At 35.8% G+C, this 25,035-nt stretch overlaps 1 protein-coding gene across 1 annotated transcript; it reads right to left on the minus strand.

Moving 5' to 3' along the window:
- Positions 1 to 17,095: 17,095 nt before the first annotated feature.
- On the minus strand, positions 17,096 to 18,691 carry LOC125118484 (polyadenylate-binding protein 5). The gene has a single exon (XM_047765034.1). It carries the CDS (start codon positions 18,670 to 18,672, stop codon positions 17,524 to 17,526), a length of 1,149 nt encoding a protein of 382 aa, XP_047620990.1. The 5' UTR covers positions 18,673 to 18,691; the 3' UTR covers positions 17,096 to 17,523.
- Between the last annotated feature and the right edge of the window lie 6,344 nt (positions 18,692 to 25,035).

Genomic DNA, 25,035 nt, shown 5'->3' on the forward strand with positions numbered 1-25,035 from the left:
GGTCCCAGATGCGGCTTGGATCCTGCATTGCTGTGGCACTGGTGTAGGCAGGTGGCTACAGCTCCGATTGGACCCCTAGCGTGGGAACCTCCATATGCCGAAGGAGTGGCTCAAGAAATAGCAAAAAGACAAAAAAAAAAAAAACCAAAGAGTATATTTTATACTCTTAAAAATATATGTAAATATAAATATATATATAACTCAGTATAGTTTTTTTGACTTTTTTTTGCTATTTCTTGGGCCTCTCCTGCAGCATACGGAGGTTCCCACGCTAGGGGTCGAATCAGAGCTGCAGCCACCGGCCTATGCCAGAGCCACAGCAACACTGTATCCAAGCTGCATCTGCCACCTACACCATAGCTCACGGTGATGCCAGATCGTTAACCCACTGAGCAAGGGCAGGGACCGAACCCACAACCTCATGGTTCCTAGTTGGATTCGCTAACCACTGCTCCATGATGGGAACTCCTCAGTATAGTTTTATGTATATATGACATATATATATTTATATTTATACCCCACAGAGAGATTGTTCCTAAGCACAAAATAATCCAAAACATTAATAATTTTCCCCCTCTTATCACCTGATTGCATGGATTAAGGCAATATGTGGGATTAGAAGCACCAGATGCATGACTTCCTGAATGTTAGCCCCTGCTCTGCTGGACTACGAAACATAGACAAAAATTTCTTTATATCTAGAATATATTGTTCCATTATCACTGTCAAAGAATCATTTGAATAAAGATTTGGTTTAGCTCTCTTAGTAAAAATATTGCTTAGATTCTCTAAAATCCATCATTGTACTTTTAAAAATGCAATGCATTAAACACTGCTGTGGTACAGGTTTAATCCCTGGCCTTGGAAATTCCATATGCCCTGGGCAAAGCAAAAAAAGACACAAAGAGAAAGAGAAAAGAAAGAAAGAAAGAAAGAAAGAAAGAAGAAAGAAGAAAGAAAGAAGAAAGAAGAAGAAGAAGAAAGAAAGAAAGAAAGAACCAGAAAGAAGGAAGAAGCAATTTAACTGGTAACCACGCAAAACGCCCTCCCTCCTCCACCTTCCATCCCTCCTCCTCCCTCCTTCACCGCTTCCCTCCTTCCTTCCTTCCTGCCTTCCTTCCGGCTTCCTTCCTTCCTTCCTTCTTTTTCCTTTCCGGAAGGAAAGAAGAAAGGAAGGAAACAAGATCATTTAGCAGAAATATACCTTGACATTTTCCCAGCCAACACTAAGTGGCCTTGTAAGACTAATCCTTATGAAACTTATGGTGTATAAAATTTGGTGATATCTCCTCAGACTCAAGTACACATTTCATTTTTAATTATTAATATGTGCACATTAAAGAAATACTGTTTTGGAGTTCCTTGGTGGCTCAGTGTGTTAAGGATCTGGCATTATCACTGCTTTGTTTCTGTTTGCTGCTATGGCATGGGTTTGATCCCTCACCTGGGAACTTCATGCCATGGGTATGGCCAAGGGGAAAAAGGAAAAAAAGTAGGAAAAAACACTGGTTTTAGAGGCAAATTTTCCCTAGTACTTGAAATAAAATTATAATCTCTTCTTTGTGATCATTAGTAATAGTATCACCAAGTATAGGAAATTTTTAATTACCCAGGGCCATCTTTACCCAAATAACATAAAATCCATTTTGAATGCTCTTTTTGAGTTATGATTGATACAAGTTCCAAAGTCTTCTCTCTGACTCATGGCTTCTTTCCTGTCTCCCTTGGATGGGCTGTGATACATACCATCTGTCCTGTTGGAGGCTTTATCTCTGCTCCCAGTTTTAATGTTGCATCAAAGAGTGAAATGCTACTCCTCTCTGCATTGCTCCTTGACACTCACTTGATTTTTTTTTGTCTCTGTGCCTTTTCTAGGGCCACTCCTGCCGCATATGGAGGTTCCCAGGCTAGGGGTCTAATTGGAGCTGTAGCCACCAGCCTACACCAGAGCCACAGCAAACAGGATCTGAGCTGTGTCTGTGACCTACACCACAGCTCATGGCAATGCTGGGTCCTTAACCCACTGAGCAAGACCAGGGATTGAACCCACAACCTCATGGTTCCTAGTCAGATTCGTTAACCACTGAGCCATGACGGGAACTGCAACATTCACTTGATTTTAAAACTTTCGAATGGTTTAAAGTTTTGGTCCATCTTTATTTGCTAAATAATAAAATATTATTTAGATTATTTCTGTTTAGATGCAAAGATTATTAAAAATATTTAGAAATATATTTTAAACAAACATATGGCAGACATTGTATTATTTTTATATTATTAATTTCTAGAGTATTGCATTGTTTATGAAACATATTCAATATTATTCTAATTCTTTAAAATTGTGTTAAGAAGTCAGGAATATTTTTTATTCTTTATATTTATCCCATATTTATGTTAGTCTATAATACATTATTGATAAAATTTTCAGACCAACAATACCCCTCTATTCACTCTTCAGCTATGTCTAATTTGCTGGTAAACTTGCCCATTAGTTCTTTTTTTTAATTTTTTATTTTCCCACTGTACAGCAAGGGGATCAAGTTATCCTTACATGTATACATTACAATTACATTTTCCCCCCACCCTTTGTTCTGTTGCAACATGAGTATCTAGACAAAGTTCTCAATTAATTATGGTTATATGTTTCAGTCAGAGAAAATTTGGTTGATTTTTTCAAAACTTGTCTTTTTTTCCTTTCTTTTATTTTTTATTTTATTTATTTATTTATTGCTTTTTAAGGCTACACCCATGGCATACAGAGGTTTCTAGGCTAGGGGTTGAATTGGACCTACAGCAACTGGCCTACACCACAGCAATGTGGATTCTGAACAGCATCTGCAACCTACACCACAGCTCACAGCAACACCAGATCCTTAACCCACTGAGTGAGGCCAGGGATCAAACCTGCATCCTCATGGATACACGTTGGATTTGTTTCTGCTGAGCCACGATGGGAACTCCAAAACTTGTCATTTTTTTTTCTTTTTTTTTTATTACTCAAATGAATTTATCACATCGGTAGTTGTATAATGATCACAATAATCCAATTACACAGGATTTCTATCCCATAACCCAAGCACATCCACCAGTTTTAAGTTCCAATTTACTTTTAAATTTGTCTAGCTTTAATTCTATTTCTTCAAATATGAAAAATTATCTGTTCTATAGTATGTCCCTAACATTTCTAAAATCTGACATTGTTATAGGTCTATTTCTAATATCTGCTGTTTCCACTTGTTCTTAATCATGGTTCTCCTTGCCTGACTATCTTTAATTATGTATCTCACATTGCATTTGAAAATTATTTGTAGGGACAATTTTTGGTCTGAGATGATTTTTTTTTCAGATAGAATTTAATCCTACTTCAATCCTTAAAGCTCCTTAAATGACTCAGATGATTCAAAGTTGACTTCAATTTGTTGAGATTTCTTTTATTTCCAAGTCACCCTTACTCTTAGCATATAGCATTTGTAATTATAGCTTAGAGAGCACTTTATAAGAGGCTACAACTTTAATGGATTCTGGACTTTGACTTTTTTTTACCACTAGCTGCATGAGGTTTCACCTAAAGCACAGGTCAAACTGCACAGCTGGTTTTCTAGATAGGCAAATACCCTCAGAGGAAAAATGGCTTTGAAAGCTGAGTGTACATGCCTGGATTCTCCACTTCTCACCAATTATGACTTGGTAATTTTTGATTACTTTGTTAGATATTTGAAGCTTATTGAAAGATGACTTTTTTTTTGTCTTTTTGCTATTTCTTGGGCCGCTCCCACGGCATATGGAGGTTCCCAGGCTGGGGGTCTAATCAGAACTGTAGCCACCTGCCTATGCCAGAGCCACAGCAATGTGGGATTCGAGCCGCGTCTTCAAACTACACTGCAGCTCAGGGCAACGCCGATCGTCAACCCACCGAGCAAGGGCAGGGATCGAACCCGCAACCTCATGGTTCCTAGTCAGATTCGTTAACCACTGCGCCACGACGGGAACTCCAAAAGATGACTTTTAAAATATCTATTTTGTCCTCCCTTGTTTTATTTGCCCTCAATGGGATGGTTGATCTGAATTTCTTAGTCTGCAGTTTCTAGACCTAAATGTCCTAATATGGCAAAACACAATTATACAACATTAGATTCATAGAACCGTAGACAAAAAAACTAGTGACTGACCCCTCTGGGCAGATAATATAATAGCCCCTCCATTCATGTGATACCAATTGCTTAGCAACATTATAGAACTAATGGTATACTATAGTGTATCTATCATAGACTATGACATCCTTTAGAACAAGGACAATATTTTTAACTATTTATCCCTTATATTAATACACTGTGGAATACACATAGAATACTCAATAGATGCATACAGGATTGTGAATACTAAGTTTGAGTAAAAGTTCTAGAGTAATACCACAATTTCATTATTGATTTAGGATGTAGGAATTTTTGTGTCCTCTTTTTTATTTTGACCACTTTTTTTTGTAAACAATATTTCCTATCTTCTACATTTCTCCTACTGATTCAAATTTACATTAAAATTATCATATACTACAAATGAAAATAGTCATTTTATCTCCCATTTTGCAGGGTATAAAATTTATTGTTTCTATTGTCAATATTTTTAAGGATAACCAAATGTCATTTATAATATTTCCATTAAGAAGGTTAAAAAACAACAACAGAATCTTGAGGGAATTGCTGTAGCAAAAAATCTGATTCTCCTGATTCCTCAAGAGTAGAATATCTGATGTGTAATACTACTACCTTCTAATTTATTTCCCCTAATTTATGGCTGTCTTTGTATATAATTTAAAATGCATACTCTTAGTGGCAGGAGCACAAAAGTGTCATAAAATAAATACATATTTATGAATCATGTGTTTGAATAGCATAATATTTTAATATGTGATTCACTTTCTTATTATTTAGACAAAATGTAATGTAGTTTTAAAATGTTTATAAAGTTAATTGTTTTATTACTAAATCTTAGCTAAACAAGTTAATGCCAAACATATATTTATAGAAATAGATCTTTAATCTGTCAAAAATAAACTAGATTTTACCACAGTATTAAAAGGTGGTAATGCCTATGCATTTAGATTCACCTGATGAACTAATAATTCAGCTGCTACGCATCAAAGCTGTCACTTCACAGATCAAATCTCCCATGGAAGATGTTTTTCATGTTCTGATTTTATAAAGCCTTTTGCGTGGAACCAAATTGCTTACAGCCCTAAAAAATCCTTTATGGATTAACTCATTTTAGTTTTGTTGGCTGGGCTAAAACAACTCACTGGCAATTATTATATCTTATTTTTAAAAGTATATTTCCTATATAAGAAGATGTATAATTAAAATTAGGTGTAATAAATAGGATTTTAAGATTAAACATGGATTTCTTTAATAGTTAAAAGAAAAAGAAGATATAGGAGTTCCCATCGTGGTGCAGTGGTTAACGAATCTGACTAGGAACTATGAGGTTGTGGGTTCGATCCCTGGCTTTGCTCAGTGGGTTAACAATCTGGTGTTGCCATGAGCTGTGGTGTAGGTCGCAGATGTGGCTCAGATCCGACATTGCTGTGGCTCTGGTGTAGGCTGGTAGCTACAGCTCTGATTAGACCCCTAGCCTGGGAATTCCATATGCCATGGGAGCAGCCCTAGAAAAGGAAAAAAGACAAAAAAAAAAAAGAAGAAGAAGAAAAAGAAGATATAATGCTGGCACTAAATAAAATGTTATGCAGGTATGTAGGTGTATATAATTATGTGTGTATGTATTGTGTATATATGTACATAGGTATATATAAATATACAGCACTAAACTGTTAAAAAGAAAAAAGTTTGTGGTATAAAGAACAAAAAAAAAAAAAAAGGAGTTGGGAGGCATTTAAATCAGCCCCAGACTATCTTTCTTCACACTGTAATCTTGTTGCACAGGAATGTGGAGGAAATGCATTCAGATAACTGGCTATATTTCCTTAATTTACTATTGAGATTTCCATTAAATCATCATTAACTTATTAACAACCAAGCATAGAATATTTTTTATAGAAATATAATTGATTTATAATGTTGTGTTAATTTCTGCTGCACAGCAAATGATTCAGTTATACATACATATATTCAGTTATACATATATGTGTTATACACATAAATAGTCTTTTGTATTCTTTTCCATTATGGTTTATCATAGGACATTGAATATAGTTCTCTGTGCTATAGAGTAGGATCTTGGGTTGTTTATCCTTTTCATGAATAATAACTTACATCTGCTAACCCCAACCCCCCTACTCCATCTCTCCTACAAACACCTCGCCCCTTGGCAACCACAAGTCTGTTCTCCTTGTCCACAAGTCTGTTTCTGCTTTGAAGATAGGTTCATTTGTGTCATAATTTTTCATTTTTTTAACTTATGCCATATTTTATATTCCACATATAGGTGATATCATATGGTATTTGTCTTTCTCTTTCTGATTTCACATAGTATGACAACCTAGTTGCATCCATGTTGCTGCAAATGGAATTGTTTCATTCCTTTTTATGGATGAGTAGTATTCCATTGTGTATGTACCACATCTTCTTAATCCATTCATCTGTCAATGGACATTTAGGTTGTTTCCATGTCTTGGCTATTGTGAATAGTGCAGCTATGAAAATAAAGGTGTATATACCTTTTCAAATTATGGTTTTGTCTGAATATATTCCCAGGAGTGAGATTGCTGGATTATATAACTCCATCCTTTTTTTTTTTTTTTGTCCTTTTAGGGCCTCACCTGCAACACATGTAAGTTCCCAGAGTAGGAGTCGAATTGGAGCTACAGCTGCCAGCCTATGCCACAGCCACAGCAACATGGATCCAAGCTTCATCTGCGACCTACACTACAGCTCATGGCAACACAAAATCCTTAACCCACTGAGTGAGGCCAGGGATCAAACCCACATTCTCATGGATACTAGTCAGGTTAGTTACCACTGAGCCATGATGGGAACTCCTGGTAACTCTATCTTTAATTTACACACAGAATCTTAAATGCTTTTACATATCATGGATACAAAGAAAATAATGAAACTTACAATTTTGCTTTGTGGATTGCACATTATAACTTACCAATTATTTAAGGCATTTGATTATTATGAAATCACAGACAAGCAGAAGAAAGAAATAATCCTAGTCAAGGCCTAGTCAGTAGCCCAATGGTAAAACATCTATAGGATATGTGTGTTTGATTCTTATTGTTTGGTTGGATTTGAGTGAAAAGCTTTCGCTAAGGGATCCATTAATCTGTGTAGATAGATATTGGTGAAAATGCTTTTGAAAACATGCTAGAACTGTAGATTAGTTGTTCCATTTAAGCTTATAACTCAGCTATTTATTCCTAATCCTGAACTTATTTCTTTCTCTGAGCTGGAGAGCTACATTTTCAGAGGCTTCACAAGGCAAATATTTCATAAAGACCAAGTTACCTTGTTATAATTAAAAGGTTGGTCTATATGTCATTCTTATCACAAACATCCCTGACTGAAGCATACCTTCATCTCTTGCTTCTTGTATTACATTTCCTTAGTTCATTACAAATCTGTCTCCAGAGATGGTTCTGTTTGAGATTTTTCTCTAAGCCCTCAAGTAATAATATATTCATGTAAGACAGGAGATGAATTTTTCTGTGATATTTTAATGAATTATTTAAGATGAAAAATATTTAGAAAAATTTCTTGAAAAATTTCAAGGAATTAATCCTTCTTTTAAATTTGCCTCCCAAATATAAAAGCATGATGGGATGAAATAGCTAATACATTTGAAGAAAAATAAAATCATTTTTTGATAAGAAAAACCCCTCTGGCATTCTTTCTATGGAGACTAACAGGCCCAACTCCAGCTTAATACTGATGAAACAGGATTTCTTGGGAAATACATGTGTTTCACGGTGAAATGTGAAAGACCAAATAAGACTTTTTCATTGCTAATTCTAAGAATCTCTGATCAAACAACAATGCTTAACAGTTTTAGCCACTGATATTGGGAAAAAAAAAACCCACAAAAACAGGATACAAGAAAAAGAAATAATGATAAATGAAATATATATGATGTAATATATGACTAAATATTACATATTAAAAGTAATAAGTTAGAGGAGTAAGTATACCTTAAGACCTTAACACAAACTTGTTTTTGCTATTAATGGTAAAGTTACATTACATATTTGTTATTAAGTAGATTATCTTTTTTTTTTTTCTTTTTAGGGCCACATGTGTGGCATATGGATGTTCCCAGGCTAGGGGTCAAATCAGGGCTGCAGCTGCTAGCCACAGCCACAGCAATGCAGGATCCAAGCCACATCTGTGGCCTACACCACAGTTTATGATATCGCCAGATACTTAACCCACTAAGTGAGGCCAGGGATCAAACCTGCATCCTCATGTATACTAGTCAGATTTGTTATTGCTGAGCCACAACAGGAATTTCTAAGTAGATTATCATAATGGTGTATGAAAAATTTTAATAACATAGCTAGAAATAGCTGCTCCCAAAATAAGTTAAAACACTGTCATTTAATTTGATAAGCAGATGCAAGCTTTCACTTAAAACAGATAAAGCTTTCACTTAGAAGTAAATGCAATAAAAGGGGATCAAACAAGATATTGGAGTAGGAGAGCATGAAACTCACCTCTTTTCATATGCACATCAACAATACATCTATATGTGGAACAATTCCCACTGAAAACTGCAGAAAGATTCCTGTAAAACCAATGCTGTAGGAAAAATCCACATATAACTGGGTAGGAAGGGAAGAAAAGTAGTCAGTCAAGGTCCTATGCCCCTGGAAAGGAACTGAGAGGGAAAGGAAGAATATGGATAGACACCCACGACTAGTAACAAATGATGCTACTGATAAGGGATTAATTTCCAAAATATATAAACAGCATATACAACTCAATATAAAAAAAAATCAAATGAGCATTTCAGAAATTCCCTCATGGCTCAACAGGTTAAGGACCAGCATCGCCTCAACCATGGTGCAGCTTCCATCACTGGCCAGGGAACTTCTGCATGCCTTGGAAGTGGTCAAAAAAAAAAAAATGGGCAGAAACCCTAGACATTTCCCCAAAGAAGACATATGGATGGCCAGTAGGCACATAAAAAGATGCTCAAAATCACTAATTATTACAGAAATGTAAATCAAAATTAAAACGTGGTATTACCTCACACCAGTCAGAATGGCCATCATCAAAAAGTCTATAAAAAATAAATGCTGAAGAGGGTATGGAGAAAAGGGAACCATTGTACATTGTTGGTAGGAATGTAAATTGGTGAGGTCACTGTGGAAAACAGTATGGAAATTCCTTTAAAAACTAAAAATGGAGCTACCATATGATCTAGCAATTCCACTCCTTAGTACATATCCAGAAAAAATGAAAACTCCAACTTGAAAAGTTCATGCCCCCAACCAATTTCCATAGCAGCTTTATTTACCAAGATACTGAAGCAACCCAAGTGTCCATCAACAGATGAATGAGTAAAGAATAGTGGCGTATATACATATACAAAGGGATATACTCAGGCATAAAAAATGAATGAAAATCTGCCACTTGCAGCAATGTGGTTGGATCTAGAGAATATTATACTTCACAAAATAAATGAGACAGAGAAAAACAAATACTGTATGATATCACTTATATGTGCAATATAAAAGTAAGAAAATGAATGTACATAGAAAAACAGTGATAGACTCACAGTTAATGGGATTAAAAGATACAAACTACTATTTAAAATAGATAAGCAACAAAGATATACTGTATAGCACAGGGAATTATAGCCATAAACTTGTAAAAACTTTTAATGGAGTATAATTGATAAAAATAATGAGTCACTGTGCTGTACATCCTAAATTTATATAGTGTTGTAAATCACTGTACTTCAATAAATAAATAAATGCAATGAGAATGGAATTACTTTAATCTATTAAAAAACATTTAATATACCTAGAGCAAGCATCATACTTAATAGTGATAGAATGGATCCTATATTCCTAATATATGGACCAAAAAAAATATACTCTCTAACCACTCTTATTTAGCACCATAATGGCAGTCTTAGTGCCATAAAACACAGCGAAGAAACAAATGGCATACAGAATATAAAGGTAGAAATGAAACTGGCTGTATGTGTAGTGGACATGGTGGTTAATGTAGAATATTCTCACAAAGACCCTAGAAATCATAAGTGAATTTAGAAAGAAAAGAGGACATAATGTAAATATACAGAAATCTAAAACTACTTGAACTGATCCACAAATTCAACAAAGTAGCAGGATACAAGATTAACATTCAGAAATCTGTCACATTTCTGTATTCTACCAATGAAGTATTAGAAAAGGAATACGAAAATACAATACCCTTTAAAATTGCACTCCAAGAAATCAAATACCTGGGAACAAACCTGACCAAGGAGGTAAAGGACCTATATGCTGAGAACTATAAAACATTAATTAATCAGGGAAATTAAAGAAGATGTAAAGAAATGGAAAGCTATCACATTCTCCTGTGTTGGAAAAAATAACATTGTAAAAATGGCCATTCTACCCAAAGCAATCTACAGATCCAATGCAATAGCTATCAAATTACCCATGACATTTTTCACAGAACAAGAACAAACAATCCAAAAATTTATATGGAACCACAAAAGACCCAAAATTGCCAAAGCAAGCCTGAGGAACAAAAACCAAGCAGAAGCCATAACTCTCCCAGACTTCAGGAACTACTACAAAGCCACAGTCATCAAGACAATGTGGTACCAAAACAGACATACAGACTAATGGAATGGAATAGACATCCCAGAGATAAACCCAGACACTTACTGTCAATTACTCCTTGACAAAGGGGGCAAGAACATAAAATGGGAAAAACACAGTCTTTCAGCAAGTATTGCTGGGAAACCTGGACAGCCACATGCATATCAATGAAACTAGAACACACCCTCACACCATGCACCAAAACAAACTCAAAATGGCTGAAAGACTTAAATAGAAGACAAGACACCATCAAACTCCTGGAAGAGAACATAGGCAAAACATTCTCTGACATCAACCTTACAAATGTTTTCTCAGGTCCGTCTCCCAAAGCAACAGAAATAAAAGCAAAACTAAACCAATGGGACCTCATCAAACTGACAAGCTTCTGCACAGCAAAGGAAACCAAAAAGCAAACAAAAAGACAACTTACAGAATGGGAGAAAATAGTCTCAAATGATGCAACTGACAAGGGCTTAATCTCTAGAATATACGAAGAACTTACACAAGCAACATCAAAAAAGCCAACAACCCAATGGAAAAATGGGCAAAAGACCTGAATAGACATTTTTCCAAGGAAGATGTACAGATGGCCAATAAGCACATGAAAAAATGCTTAACATCTCTCATTATTTGAGAAATGCAAATCAAAACAACCACAAGATACCACCTCACACCAGTCAGAATGGCCATCATCAACAAGTCCACAAATAACAAGTGCTGGAGGGGGTGTGGAGAAAAGGGAACCCTCCTTCACGCTTGGTGAGAATGTAAGCTGGTACAGCCACTATGGAGATCAGTAGGGAGGTACCTTAGGAAACTATACACAGGTCTACCATATGACCCAGCAATCCCATTCTTGGGCATATATCCAGACAAATCTTTCCTTGAAAAACACAGGCACCTGCATGTTCATTGCAGCACTATTCACATTAGCCAAGACGTGGAAACCACCCAAATGTCTAGCGACAGATGATTGGATTAGGATGACGTGGTATATACATACAATGGCATACTACTCAGCCATAAAAAAAGCACAAAATAATGCCTATTGAAGCAACATGGATGGAACTAGAAACTCTCATACTGAGTGAAGTAAGTCAGAAAGAGAAAGTCAAATACCATATGATATCACATATCTGGAATCTAATATATGACACAAATGAACCTTTCCACAGAAAAGAAAATCATGGACTTGGAGAATAGACTTGTGGTTGCCAAGGGGGAGCAGGAGGGGGAGGTTGTAGGGTGCATTGAGAGCTTGGGGTTAATGGATGCAAACTATTGCCTTTGGAATGGATTAACAATGAGATCCTGCTGGGTAGCACTGAGAACTATGTCTAGTCACCTATAATGGAGCATGAGAAAAAAGAATGTATACATGTATGTGTAACTGGATCACCATGCTGTACAGTAGGAAAAAAAATGTATTGGGGAAATTAAAAAAAAATTAAAAAAGAGAAATTCACTTATAAAAAGATAATACAAAAAAATAAAAAGAGAAATTCACTTACAAATGAAAGATTCCCAAGTCTTATTTTTACTATAGTTGTCAAATCAGTGTTAAGAATAACCATACATAGTGAATGAAAACAAATTATGATGCTTTACTGTGAAGGAGACATAAAACTAGGTAGAACTTCATTATCTTTACAGGATTCATTTAGATTTATAACTTTTAAATTACTCTTTATTTCTCTATATTCCTTCTTTTAAATATTTTTGAGTTAATTCACAAATCTCCCTTTTTAAAAATCCTTCAATGAACAGGGAAACACACATTCTTCATCTTGACTTGCATTGCTTTGTTACTATCCCTGCTTTGATGTAATAAAGCTGCCCTGCAACACCAAAAAGTGAAGTATTTACTCCTTAATTTAGGAACATTGACATATAATTTTTTGTGTGTGTGTGCAATGAAACGAAGTAAGGATATAGGCTGAGCTTCCGGAAACGTTGAAAAAGAAAAGCTTGCAAATTCCTCTTTGTTTATTCTTTGCAGGGATTTTGGCCATCCCAAATCCTGAGAGGTAACTTGAAGAGTCCTTTGCCATTCTGTGTAAATTAGTTTAAAATTACCTTTTAAAAGCCCCTAAATATTGATTTAAAAAGTCACTGATTTTTCAGAAGCATAATTTACCCTTTTGGAAGTTTCAAATCATCTCAAAAGGATATAAAGTTATTTATTCTACCTTATAAAAGGGTTTATTTTTACAACAAAAAACTCCCATCATCTTGTGTTTTACTTACTATTAGTTCCAAAACAAAGAACTAATTTACTCTGATGATTGACTCATGCCACAGAATATTAGCACTCATCCCTTCTCTTGAAGTCTGTCTAAAGGACTAAATATTTTTTTAATTAAATAAGCTAAACTATGAAGGCCTCAAATTTTGATGAGGAATTTAATGAGAACGTTTGTGTTTGTGTGTGTGCCAAATGGGAGCTCTTTTAAAATTGACTTTTACTTTCAAGGGTGAAAATACTTGGAGCTGTTTTTTTTTTTTTTAAAGTTTTGTGAGAATTGTAACCTGTTTGTATGTTGTGTTAAGCTTTTCTCTTCTCAGATTTCCAGTGGTAGCTAGATTATTTCTAACTACTGGAGCCAAGTGGGATGCATTAACTCTCTTAAGGTTCCAAGAAACCATTTGTTAGGTTACACTCATAGGAAGTAAATACCACCCTTGTACCATGTAAGAATTACTCATTTCACATGCACAAGCAGTAGTGTCTCAGGGATTACTGTCATTGCTTGGTTCAATGTAGGAGCAAAATCTTGTGTAATAGTCTTGATTTTGAAGCATTAATTTATTTAAAAAGTGTTACTCTACAAATAAACTTTTATTTAAATTACACCAATTACTAGAAGCTCTATCTAAGGCAGGCTCACCTATCAAGTGTTCAACATTAATGAAAAAAGAAAGCTTAAGTGTGAAAACATTGCTAACATCTTGGTATAAGCAGTCTGTGACCAGTAACACTATGTTAGAAGAAACTATGTAAGAACCAATCAGTTCATAATTATTTCTTTGTAGGATGAGTTTAATAAAAATGGCTTATTCTGTAATAACGCATATCTCTTGTCAAATACTAAGAGGATAATTGGAAAGCAAAGAAATGGAGGGGTATAATCCATAGATTATGAACTCATTCATTCAACAAATAATCATGGAATGGTAACTATATTCTAAGTATTGTCATAGGTGCTGGGAACAGCTGTGTCATCTATATTTATTCACTTATTGATACATTTCTAACTATTCCCTTAAATTAGGCTATTTATTAATAGGTAAGATAGTTTTCACACCATTCCTAAATATTCCCTTAAAGAAATAATTATTCTTTCTTTTTTTCACTGGGTTATAAATGTCACTTACACATATAACATCTTATTTTTCCCCTAACCATAGATCCAACAAGAAAAGGACCAGTATGCTTGAAATGTCCCATACAGAAAATCCTCCTCCAATTAACTTTTACCATGATGTTTTGCAATCACAGAATATGTTCTTAATTTTCTTCTTCCTGGGCATATTTGAAGTTTGTACATGTGACTGTTTTGAAAAGCTAAAAGAAAGGAGTTCCCGTTGTAGCTCAGCAGAAACGAATCTGACTAGCATCAATGAAGACGCAGCTTCCATCCCTGGCCTCGTTCAGAGGGTTAAGTATCCAGGGTTGCCATGAACTGTGGTATAGGAGGGCAACAGCAGCTCTGATTCAACCCCTAGCCTGGGAACCTCCATATGCCCAGGGTGCGGCCCTAAAAATGCCAAAAGAAAAAAGAAAATCTAAAAGAAGAAGGAGAAAAAAAAAAAAAGCAAAACCTTGTATTAAGAGTCCACTATTAGGTTGATCATTAATAACATAGTTTTATAATTTGACTAAATCTTGTGCTAGAAAAAGAACAATAATCTACGCTTTGTCACTGATTTAAGCTGTTCAGTTGTTTTGCTTCCCCTTGGAAATTTAATTACTAGAAGTGTATTCAATGTAGCTAAAAATGAAAAGTACAAGATTGAAAAACTACCCAGGTGTTTGTGTTTAAACAGAAATTACCTTTCCTTTATACTCCCCCTGCTTTTTACTGCCTGAATTTACAGAGTTCTTTTGACTGAATTGCAGAGTCCTAACATGTATGTTTTATGTATACTTGGCTAAATTTTAATTACTCTTTTTCTTTACACTAACTTTTGGAAAACTGTAATAATTCAACTACTTAAATAATTTCCCAAAAGTATTAAATGCTTATACTTGAAGATTTTTTACTTTCTAGAATCTTCCGTGATTGATCCTGAATCAAAGCATTTGTAAGTATCTTAACACTGACAGTTCAGGTTTATAAATTTAAATGAAAACTGGCAAAGGGGGAAAAGGAATAGAGTACATATGAGTAAATAATTACCAGTGTGTTTTAAATTTTATTTGATGCTGCTTTGTTTTCATATATTTTAATGATCACAATGATGTAAAGCAAGTAGTCTCAAAAAATGTGAAAGATTAAATCCTATTAGTTTTCTCAGTTTAAATGAAGAATATACCTTTAACACTTTTTAAACTTTTGATACATAGATATCAGTATGATGTGTATTTTTATTTTTCTAGTAGATTTAAGCTTTTACATGCCATAGATATTTTTTATCAAGCTTATATAACTCATACTGTTTTAAGCAAGGATGTTCATCACAGCATTGTTTACGAATGTAGAAAACATTGAAAAACATATAAATCTCATTCAATAATGAACTACTTAGCTAAGTGATAGTACATCCACACAATGGAATACTATGCAGTCACTAGTTTATGATACAGATTGGTATTTATTGACATGAAAAGATTATTATGTTTTAGTTTAAAATAAAAAATATTAACAGTACATATAGTATGTTTCTTTTTGTCTGTAAAACAGTGTGTGTATACATGGGAAAAAAGGCATGGAAGGATATGTACGCACTTAAAATACTAATGCACACAATTAAAAAATTAATAGTGGTTATTTCTGAACTCTGGGAATTTTACTTCCTTCTTTATAAGTTTCTGCATTGTGTACTTTTTTTTACAAGGAGTATGTATTATGTTTATAATCAATAAAAGCATCTGAAATATTTGATAATGAATATACAAGCAATTTGTAGATAAACAATTACATAGGGATGATTTATTCTCATCATTTTATGGGCAAGTAGCCAATAAAAGTGTTAACAAAATTGTATATTTATATTGTATTATGTATGAAACCAAAGATTTCTATATAAAATAATAAACACTGAGATAGAGGCAAAACATTTTCTTATGCTTGTATCTGTGGTATGAGTGAATCCTATTTTTTAAAAAATAATTATTTAAATTTTACATAGTGGGTATTTATTTCTCTAATTCCAAAATGGATTTGAAGTGGTATATATATAAAAAGAAAAGCAACCCAAAGAAAACATAAAAGTAAATGTAATATGGATGGAAGGTAGGTGGGTGTGGAGAAGGGGGAAGTGGAATACGGAAAATCTGTAATGTACAAATTACAGGATAAGTAACACAACTGCAATATAGAACATTTTGTCACAAATTCCAAGCAGTTGGACAAAAAGAACCATAATGGATTAATAGCTCTCATATGATAGATGGAGGTATGTGATTTAATCAAGAGAGGCAAGCTTTTCTTTAATTTTGAAACAACTGTGAATATTATCTCATGGATATATTCAACAATTTACAATATATAATGACAAGTTTAATAGAAGATGTACTTCAAAAGTAGTTTTCAACATAATTACATGGATTATTTTCCTTTTATATTGACCCTTATTGACACTTAACAAAGGCTGAAGGTAATCCTGAAGTTATCTATAGACAAAAGCAATTCAGTGCTGTTATTCACCATTCTTGTTAAACGCGATACAAGTATAGCTACTAAGAGCTTAGCAAAATGAGAGATAAGACTTCTCGTTAGACTGTCTTAAGACTTCTCGTTAGACTGTCTTCAAATATCAAACCTCTCAGGAAAGGTTTTTAATGAAACTTGGAATCTAAATAACCAATGCCTAAAGTGTTCATTTTCTAAGGTACTTACTGAGGAAACACCAATATGCTTATTTCTCTGGGCATGAAATTAATAAAGAAAACTCTCAACACTTGGTCAAAGCCACTATCAAGTCTATGGTATGCCCACAATATATTAAAAAAAGAAATAACATATAAATAAATAAAAGGAAGAAAGCAAGCTCACATCTTTCAAAAAGAATTTTCATTTTAAATAATAATTTAAAGTGATATTATACACAAATATTTACTGGATCATATACACTTTCCCCTGCTCTACTGATTTCTTAAAAAGTAAGATAGAAGTTTTCACTGGGTAGATTCAGAAGTAAGAACCATTTTGAGGATATTTTCATTGAAGAAAGTAAATTTAGTAGTATTATTGAAATAAGGAAGGAAATATATTACTTCACCTTGACTGGTTTAGAAAAAAAAAGGGGGGGGGGATAAACTTTATTCTACATAGTCCTAAGGATATTATATCGAAAATAGTACAAAGTGACAGTTTTACAATTAGAAATTATGTTCTTCACTAAAATGAACAAGGTTTTCTAGTTTCTCTCACTTTTTTTTCAAAAGAAAGTATTCACTTAATAAAAAAAAACAAACAAACCCGTGAATTGGCATAAAATAAGCTCTTATCACAAAGTAGCCCAAACTAAGTAGGCACCAGCTTAAGGCTGAGACAAAGTGAGCATTCTTCGTCTCACCACCTGCGCCTGGCCTGGCCCAGGGTGACATGCAGGGGCTTGGAGCCCACTACACGACCATTCATCTCATCTACTGCTTTGGTGGCCTCTTCAAAAGAGGAGAAACAGACCACACCAAACCCTTTGCCTTGCCCCACTTCCACCATCACTTTGGCCCGGGTAATTGACCCAAAGGAAGAAAATTGCTCCTTCAGTTTTTCATCATCGATGGTCTCATCCAGGTTCTTAATATAGATAGGTACCCCCGGAGGCCGACTCTTTTCTTTTAATCTCAGACGCTCAAACCTTCGCCTTAACTCGGCCAGACGTTCAATTTTCTTCTGCGCTCGCCCCACATACAAGACTTTACCATCAATGGACTTTCCATGTAGGTCTAACACAGCCTTTTGGGCAGCCTCATGTGTCTCATACCTCACAAATCCAAAGCCTTTTGATTTCCCACTGGCATCTCTAATTACCTTAACACTCTCGGTTGGCCCATACTCACTGAAGATTTCCTTCAGTTTGTCGTCATCCATGTCCTCGCCAAAGTTTTTAACGAAAACATTGGTGAAAGTAGCCCTATCCCTAGTTCTAACTTCAGCTGCCCGCTCTTCCGGAAATTTGAATCTGCCAACGTATACCTGGCGGTTGTTGAGCCGCACTCCGTTCATGTGCCAGATGGCCCTGTTGGCAGCGGCCAGGCTGTCAAAGTGCACATAGGCATAACCCTTGGAGCCGTTGTCATCGCACACGACTTTGCAAGAGAGAATGTTCCCAAATGCAGAAAATAAATAAAAAAGGGCCCTGTTGTCTATGGATTTGTCCAGGTTTTTGATGAATATATTTCCGACTCCAGACTTTCTTAAGCGGTCATCTGGCTGAGACCACATTAGGCGGAATGGTTTGCCGTTAATCAAATCAAAATTCATGGTGTTCAGGGCCCACTCAGCATCTGCAGGGAATCGGAAGTTAACATAGCCATAGCCCAAGGGGCTGCGGGTCACCGGGTCACGGCAGATGCGGGTGAAGCGCAGAGGGCCAGCAGGCCTGAACTTTTTATATAACATGTCCTCCGTGACATCTGGGGCCAAGTCACCCACATACAGGGCAGCCTTGAGGTACTTCTTTTTCTTGCCAGCAGGATTAGGCTCCCCACTCCCCATCTCTCTGAGCACAGGGAGGAGGCTCTCTCAGGAGAGTTTAAAAAAAAAAAAAAAAAAAAAAAGGCTGCTTTTCCTAAACTAGGGGCCAAGCAGCTGTTCACAAACAGAAAAAAGCCAAGGCGAAGGAAGCTAAAAGCAGACTCAGAATCACTGTTGAGGCTGAGAAAATGAAGTTCAGAAACAGCTGGTCAGCAGGCTCAGAACAAACGCATCAGACAAAAAAGCACCCCAATAACGAATCTCTTCTCCCTAAGGGGGCTTAGCATTTCCACCCATTAGTTTCAAAAATCAGTTGTAGGAAATAAATGTCCCTTTCCCTGTTAAAATGTAAGAATCATCAAGCAGCTGTTGACTCCCCACATCTAGCCTTGCAGACAGAGGCCTCACGACCAGTTTTCTGCTTAAATACAGGCCTCAGTCTCATGTGGGGCTTAAAATGAAATCAACAAGGGCAGAAGCGGAACGTGTATTCCTCCGCCGGCTGCCTAGCAGGTCTCTGGCGGGCTCGTGGCTCACTAAGGCCGCTACACGCACTCAGCGTCAGCGAAAAGGGCAGACTGGACTCTCCCTGAGCTGCAGCCGGCAGACAGGCTGCAGGCGGCGGATCGGACAGAGAGACAGACAAACAGACACACGCGCGGGGGACCGGAGACCGCCCAGATACCCAAGATGCCCACTGGGTACGGACCGAGTGACGCGCGGTGATTTCGGCAGCCCGAGACTCGCGGCGGGTCCGGAGGGACTGACTGGCAGACGCGCACTGGGTCAGCTCAGACGCGAGGCGGTTCCGCACAGATGCGGGGCGGAGTCTGGAGAGAAGGGCAGATGCGCGGCAGGCTGGCTGAGTGCTTAAGGGTGGACAGGAATTACTCCCCGCAGGACAGACCCAGGGACTAAAAGCCTGTAGCTGTGGTAGGGCGGGCGGGGCACAAGGAAACCCGGAACCTTGCTAAGTAACTTCCCGCTTGCTCTGTGCCAAGATGTAAACAAACAAACAAACAGAGGGAGAGGAAAAAGAGAGGGAAAAAAAGATAATTGAAAAGGTTTCTAGACTTTTCTTATTTTTGAAAATTTATTTATTATTTTAAAATATCACTTTTAGTCTGCTGACCCCAAAATCAAAGATGGTGATAATCTAGGCAGAAGGAACCCTCATAAGTTGTTTTTCTTTTTCTTTTTTTTTTTAAGCCAATTCCCTAAATTATTTCAGCTTAGGAAATAGCATGTAGGTTGCATACTTTGCTGAGACCATTGTGAAGTAAACTGACAGCTGCACTGGACTGGGAGTCCAGTTTTATCACAGGGTCAAATAAAACACAGGCTTATGCTGTGGTTGGCCTTTATTCTTACTCCATTAAACTTCTACATAATGGTAGCATTATCCCCAGGTAGTAGGGAGAGTTTTTTTCATTGCTTCAGTAATACTAAGGTTTTAATGATTGGAGACCCATAAACTGGCTTTTAATGTTACTTAGTGCCACAAAACGTTGAAAATGTGCTGCCTTCATAAACACAAATTACAAAATCTTAAAGAGATAAAAGCTGTAGAATCAATGCAAATATATAAGTAATGTTCACAGGTGAAAGAAACATGTAAAGATATAGGCACTTTGCATCATTAATTTCTCATTTCAACTTGGGTTCTCAACTTTAAACCATCACAAGGAACAATGCTAAAGATTAGATACAACTCAGAGGTTGCCCAAGATGTCTCTCTCTCTCTTCTTTTTTTTTTTTTTTTTTTTTTTTGCTTTTTAGGTCCTCACTCACGGCCTATGGAGGTTCCCAGGCTATGGGTAGAATCCATATGTAAGTTCCCCCACTAGGGGTGGAGTCGGAGCCACAGCTGCAGGCCTATGCCACAGACACGGCCACGCAGGATCCAAGCCGCAACTGTGACCTACATCACAGCTCAGGCCAACACCGGATCCTTAACCCACTGAGCGAAGCCAGGGATTGAACCTGCAACCTCATGGTTCCTAGCCGGATTCCTTTCTGCTGCGCCACAATGGGAACTCTCCAAGATCTCTCTTTAGAATTTGTGGGAGATGGTTTTGGAAAGGAATGTTACCCTGTTTTGGGAATATTGCCAATGTCTGTAACGCACAACTCAACCAGCCCTGTCCACAAACCATCCCCTCCAAAAGAAAAGCCAAACAAAACATATATCAGTACTGTTAGGCTGGAAAAGATCCTGACCAAAAAAGAAAAAAAAAAAAAAGGGGGGGGGTAAAGGGGGAAGATAGGAGTTCTTTTGTAGTGCAGTGGGTTAAGGTTGCAGTGTTGTCACTGTAGCGGCTTGGGTACTTACACATGTTTCGGGCTCAGCTATAAAAAAAAAAAAGCAAAAAAAACCAAAAAAACAAGTACTTCACCCCAAAAGGGTGTTGTCTTAAGGAGAAATTCTTAGAATAATAGACCAAATTCATGTGCTGCTTCATTTTCTACAATTTCTATTAGACGGTATGGTTGACTAAAGATGATGGTTTACCCTCATTATTTACTCAAGTATTTTGTCATTTTCTTCACTGAGCTCTTGTGCTTGCTTTCTAGGGTTCTTACTTAGCTAAGGCATGGAGACTATGTGAGAAAAGGCAAATACAAAATATTATAGAGATAGAATAATAAAAACTGGTCTTGAAATATGACACATTCACCAACATGTAGAAACACTTGCGAACATCTGCTTAGTATATTGTATTTTGAACATAACCTTTATAAACATCTTTCCCCATAAAGCTAATTAATAATGGGCTAGAACTTTTATTTTTCTCATTTAAAACTATTACTTCACTGAGAATGCTATATTCAAATAACATAAATCCAAGAGAATAATTACAATATTATCATTGAATCAATCACTATTTTATTTAACCATCTAAATATCCATATTCCAATTCATTTGTAGATATTTTCTCTAAGATTATAGAAAGAATTGTGTTGCTAAAAATAGTTATTTTCAAAAGAAATCCCTCTCTACACTTAATAGCCATTTGGGGATCATTGCAGTATAAACATTCTAAACTGTAGTGATCATTTTATCAGGTGAAAAGTCAGAAATGTAGAACTGCTGTGACATGAATGAATTTTAGTAGAGTTTCCTCTGCGAAGCAGAAGTTTATGGGGAAAAGGAAAGCCTTATCATCTATAATTTGTTTAGTCATTTTAATATTTACATTAAGAAGTGTCTCTGGAATAAAACTCAGATGTAGAACATTTTTCTGTCATTTTTATTATATATTAAAAGCAAGCTTATAGTCTATGTAAATCTTATATATTAAATCCATTAAAAATCCCCACCCAGATTCCTAAGGCAGTTGGTTGAAGCACATCTGAATCTTTCTAAATCTGAGGAACGTTTTGCATGAGGAAAGAATCCCAGATAACTGCCATTCTAAGTGTATCCCACCACACATTGTTATTTTCAGTTGATAGTAATGTGTCAGCATGAGTGGAAGAACAGGAGAGTTGGAAATTTATGTTTTTCAGCCTTGTCTTAACAGGCACTTGATCCTATGTTTCCAATTAAAAGTCTGAGCTGTGCAATTTGCTGGGACTTCACAATGAAAGTAAATTCGCTGCTCTCTTGAATGAAGTCTGGGATGGCTGAACAAAATATTATAAAATAAAACCTTTATTACCTAAAACTTGGCTCATTTTTTTAGACAAAGAGAGGAAAATTGTCAAAAAAAATTGGCATTAAGAATATGGTATAATAGGCATTTCTACAATAAGTTTTGGAGCCAGTAGCAATTCTTTTTCTCTATTCCCCAGAATTTTATCTTGCACCATGAGTACTTATGCTCCAGATGATAATCCTGAAGGGACTTTGATTAAATTTATTTTCAGAGTTTCCACCATGGTGCAGTGGGTTAAGAATCCAACTGCAGTGGCTTGAGTCACTGCTGAGGTTCAGGTTCAATCGTGGATGGAACGGTGGGTTAAAGGATCCAGTGTTGCCACAACTGAAGCATATGTCACAGTTGTAGCTTGGATTCACTACCTATGCCAGGGACCTCCATTATGCCATTAGTGCAGACACACACACACCCACAAAAGATTTATTATCGAAGAAAGATTAAAATTGTGTTCATTGGAATGTACTTAAGTGAGAAAATGACCCAAACTGGAAAAGTTTCAACAGAATTTGTAATGGAAAGGGATTTATGCTAAATTGTCAATAAACCAGAATGTATCATTCTTCAATATTAACGCAAAATTGCATTATTTTTAAATTGTAAAACTATAGTTTAGGTATTTATTCAAAGGCTGTACTTATAATTCATGCATTTACAACCCTAGGTGGTTTGTTGGAAATTAAGATTCCTTTAAAATTTTTAACTTTTTTCCTTTTCTCATTTTTCTGATTAACTAAATCCCTATAGAATTAAAAAGTCATTTATTCAGCCATGAAGAAATCTGAGTCTTAAAAACATATATAAAAATAACACAACTTTATGTATCATATATTTTGGTGTCTCCTTATGCTGCTCTTTTAATTAGATCTGTTTAAAGTAAATCAATAGAATACTACAGTGTAAATGTATGCAATTGCTAGGCATTCAAAATCCAGTGTATTTAGAATTTTAGATAGCATATATGATGTAGAGGCATTTTCTCTAATGATGCATTGAAATAGAGTGGGGGTATCACCTGCTTGGCAGATAGTCTTAGACAGATATTTCCTTACTAGGGCTTGTTTACTGAACATATGTCTCATACAGGGAAAACACAAACACACACCACATTCTTTGCTTAAAAATCCTGAGGTACAGTCATTTCACTTGACCTAGAACAAGAAATAAAATAATAACTCTTTAAAAATGTAAACTTTATGCTTTATTTTCATTTTAATTTTTTAATTGTGGGAAGATATACATCACATTTGCCATGATAATGATTTTTAGGTGTACAATTTGGTGGCATTAAGTACAATCATACTGTTGTGCAACCAACATCATTACCTATCTCCAGAACTCTTTTCGTCTTGCTGAACTGAAACTCTGTACCCATTAATCCATGCTTTTATTTATTTATTTGTTTTTTTAGGGCCACACCCGTGGCATATGGAGGTTCCCAGGCTAAGGGTCAAATCGGAGCTGTAGCTGCTGGCCTATTACACAGCCTTAGCAACACCAGATCTGAGCCCCATCTGCTACCTACTCCACAGCTCATGGCAATGCCAGATCCTTTACCCACTGAGCAAGGCTAGGGATTGAACCTGCGTCCTCATAGATACTAGTCAGATTTGTTTGCACTGAGCCATGGGAACTCCAATCCATGCTTTTAGATGACAAAAAAATGTGTTAAGCCATTTCTTTTTGTTGGGTATTAAAGCTACTTTTACCTATTTTATTGTCACAACACTGATGTTATTATAATCATCCTTATTCATAAACTTTTATTTATTGTTCTTATCTGTATTAACTAGATTCTCAGAAGTAGAAATTGCACACTTAAATGTTATGTGCATTATTAAATGTTAATAATAATACTGTCAGACTTACATCAAAAGTGCTGAATCAATTTACTTGTTTTACCAACAACATAAAAATTTAGAGGAAATGGTGCATTCTTAGTAAAACAGTAATTATCAAATTTTGATTCAATGGAAAATTGGAAGAACAATTGCCATAGAACAGATTAGAAAATGATTACACATATGCTATATTTAAAAAAGGCACAGATGATTTTGTATTTGAGTACTATTACATAATCTTTAAGAAAATATATGTAAAGCCAATGCTATTCAAACTATTCCCAGCCATAGAAAACTCCCTAATTCACTTTTATAAAATTATCTCCAAGAGAAACTGCTTATAAGCCTAGCTTATGTTTTCAAACCAGGATGAAGTTACAGATTAATGGCAGTCCATTTATTTACCAGTAAAACTTGGATATATATTGTCTCAATGTGTGTATGTGTGGGTGTGGGAACAGGCAGATTGCAGGAGCAAAGTATTACATAATAAGGATTTAGGAGGGGATATACAATGGGAAGATAATTAAAGTCTTCTGGTTTAGAGTGTCAAAACAAAATAAAACATATTCCAGATACTGACCATCCTATCTTGCACGTTTTTTCTTTCCTTCTGGACAATCTGTTCAGAAATGTATAACAGGAAGAATGGTTCTTCACAGATAACCAAAACTGAACACAGATAATTAAGTCAAATTTTTTGCTTGTTTTTCTTGGCATGAAAGTTCAAATGTAAAATAATACATTATTGTTTAATATGTATCAATGAGAGGGCCATAGAGTTTCTTTCTCTTAAAACATTTCACATCCCCAAATCCCTGTCTTGTGGCTGTAGGCTCACTGAGTACTCAGATAATCCCTATGAAAGCTGTGGGGACTCTTCT

Source organism: Phacochoerus africanus, chromosome X (assembly GCF_016906955.1).
Source record: "Phacochoerus africanus isolate WHEZ1 chromosome X, ROS_Pafr_v1, whole genome shotgun sequence".
NCBI classification, from domain to species: Eukaryota; Metazoa; Chordata; class Mammalia; order Artiodactyla; family Suidae; genus Phacochoerus; species Phacochoerus africanus.

Coding starts and splice junctions, on each gene's coding strand:
- LOC125118484 (XM_047765034.1), bottom strand. CDS start 18,672: ATGGGGAGTGGGGAGCCTAATCCTGCTGGCAAGAAAAAGAAGTACCTC.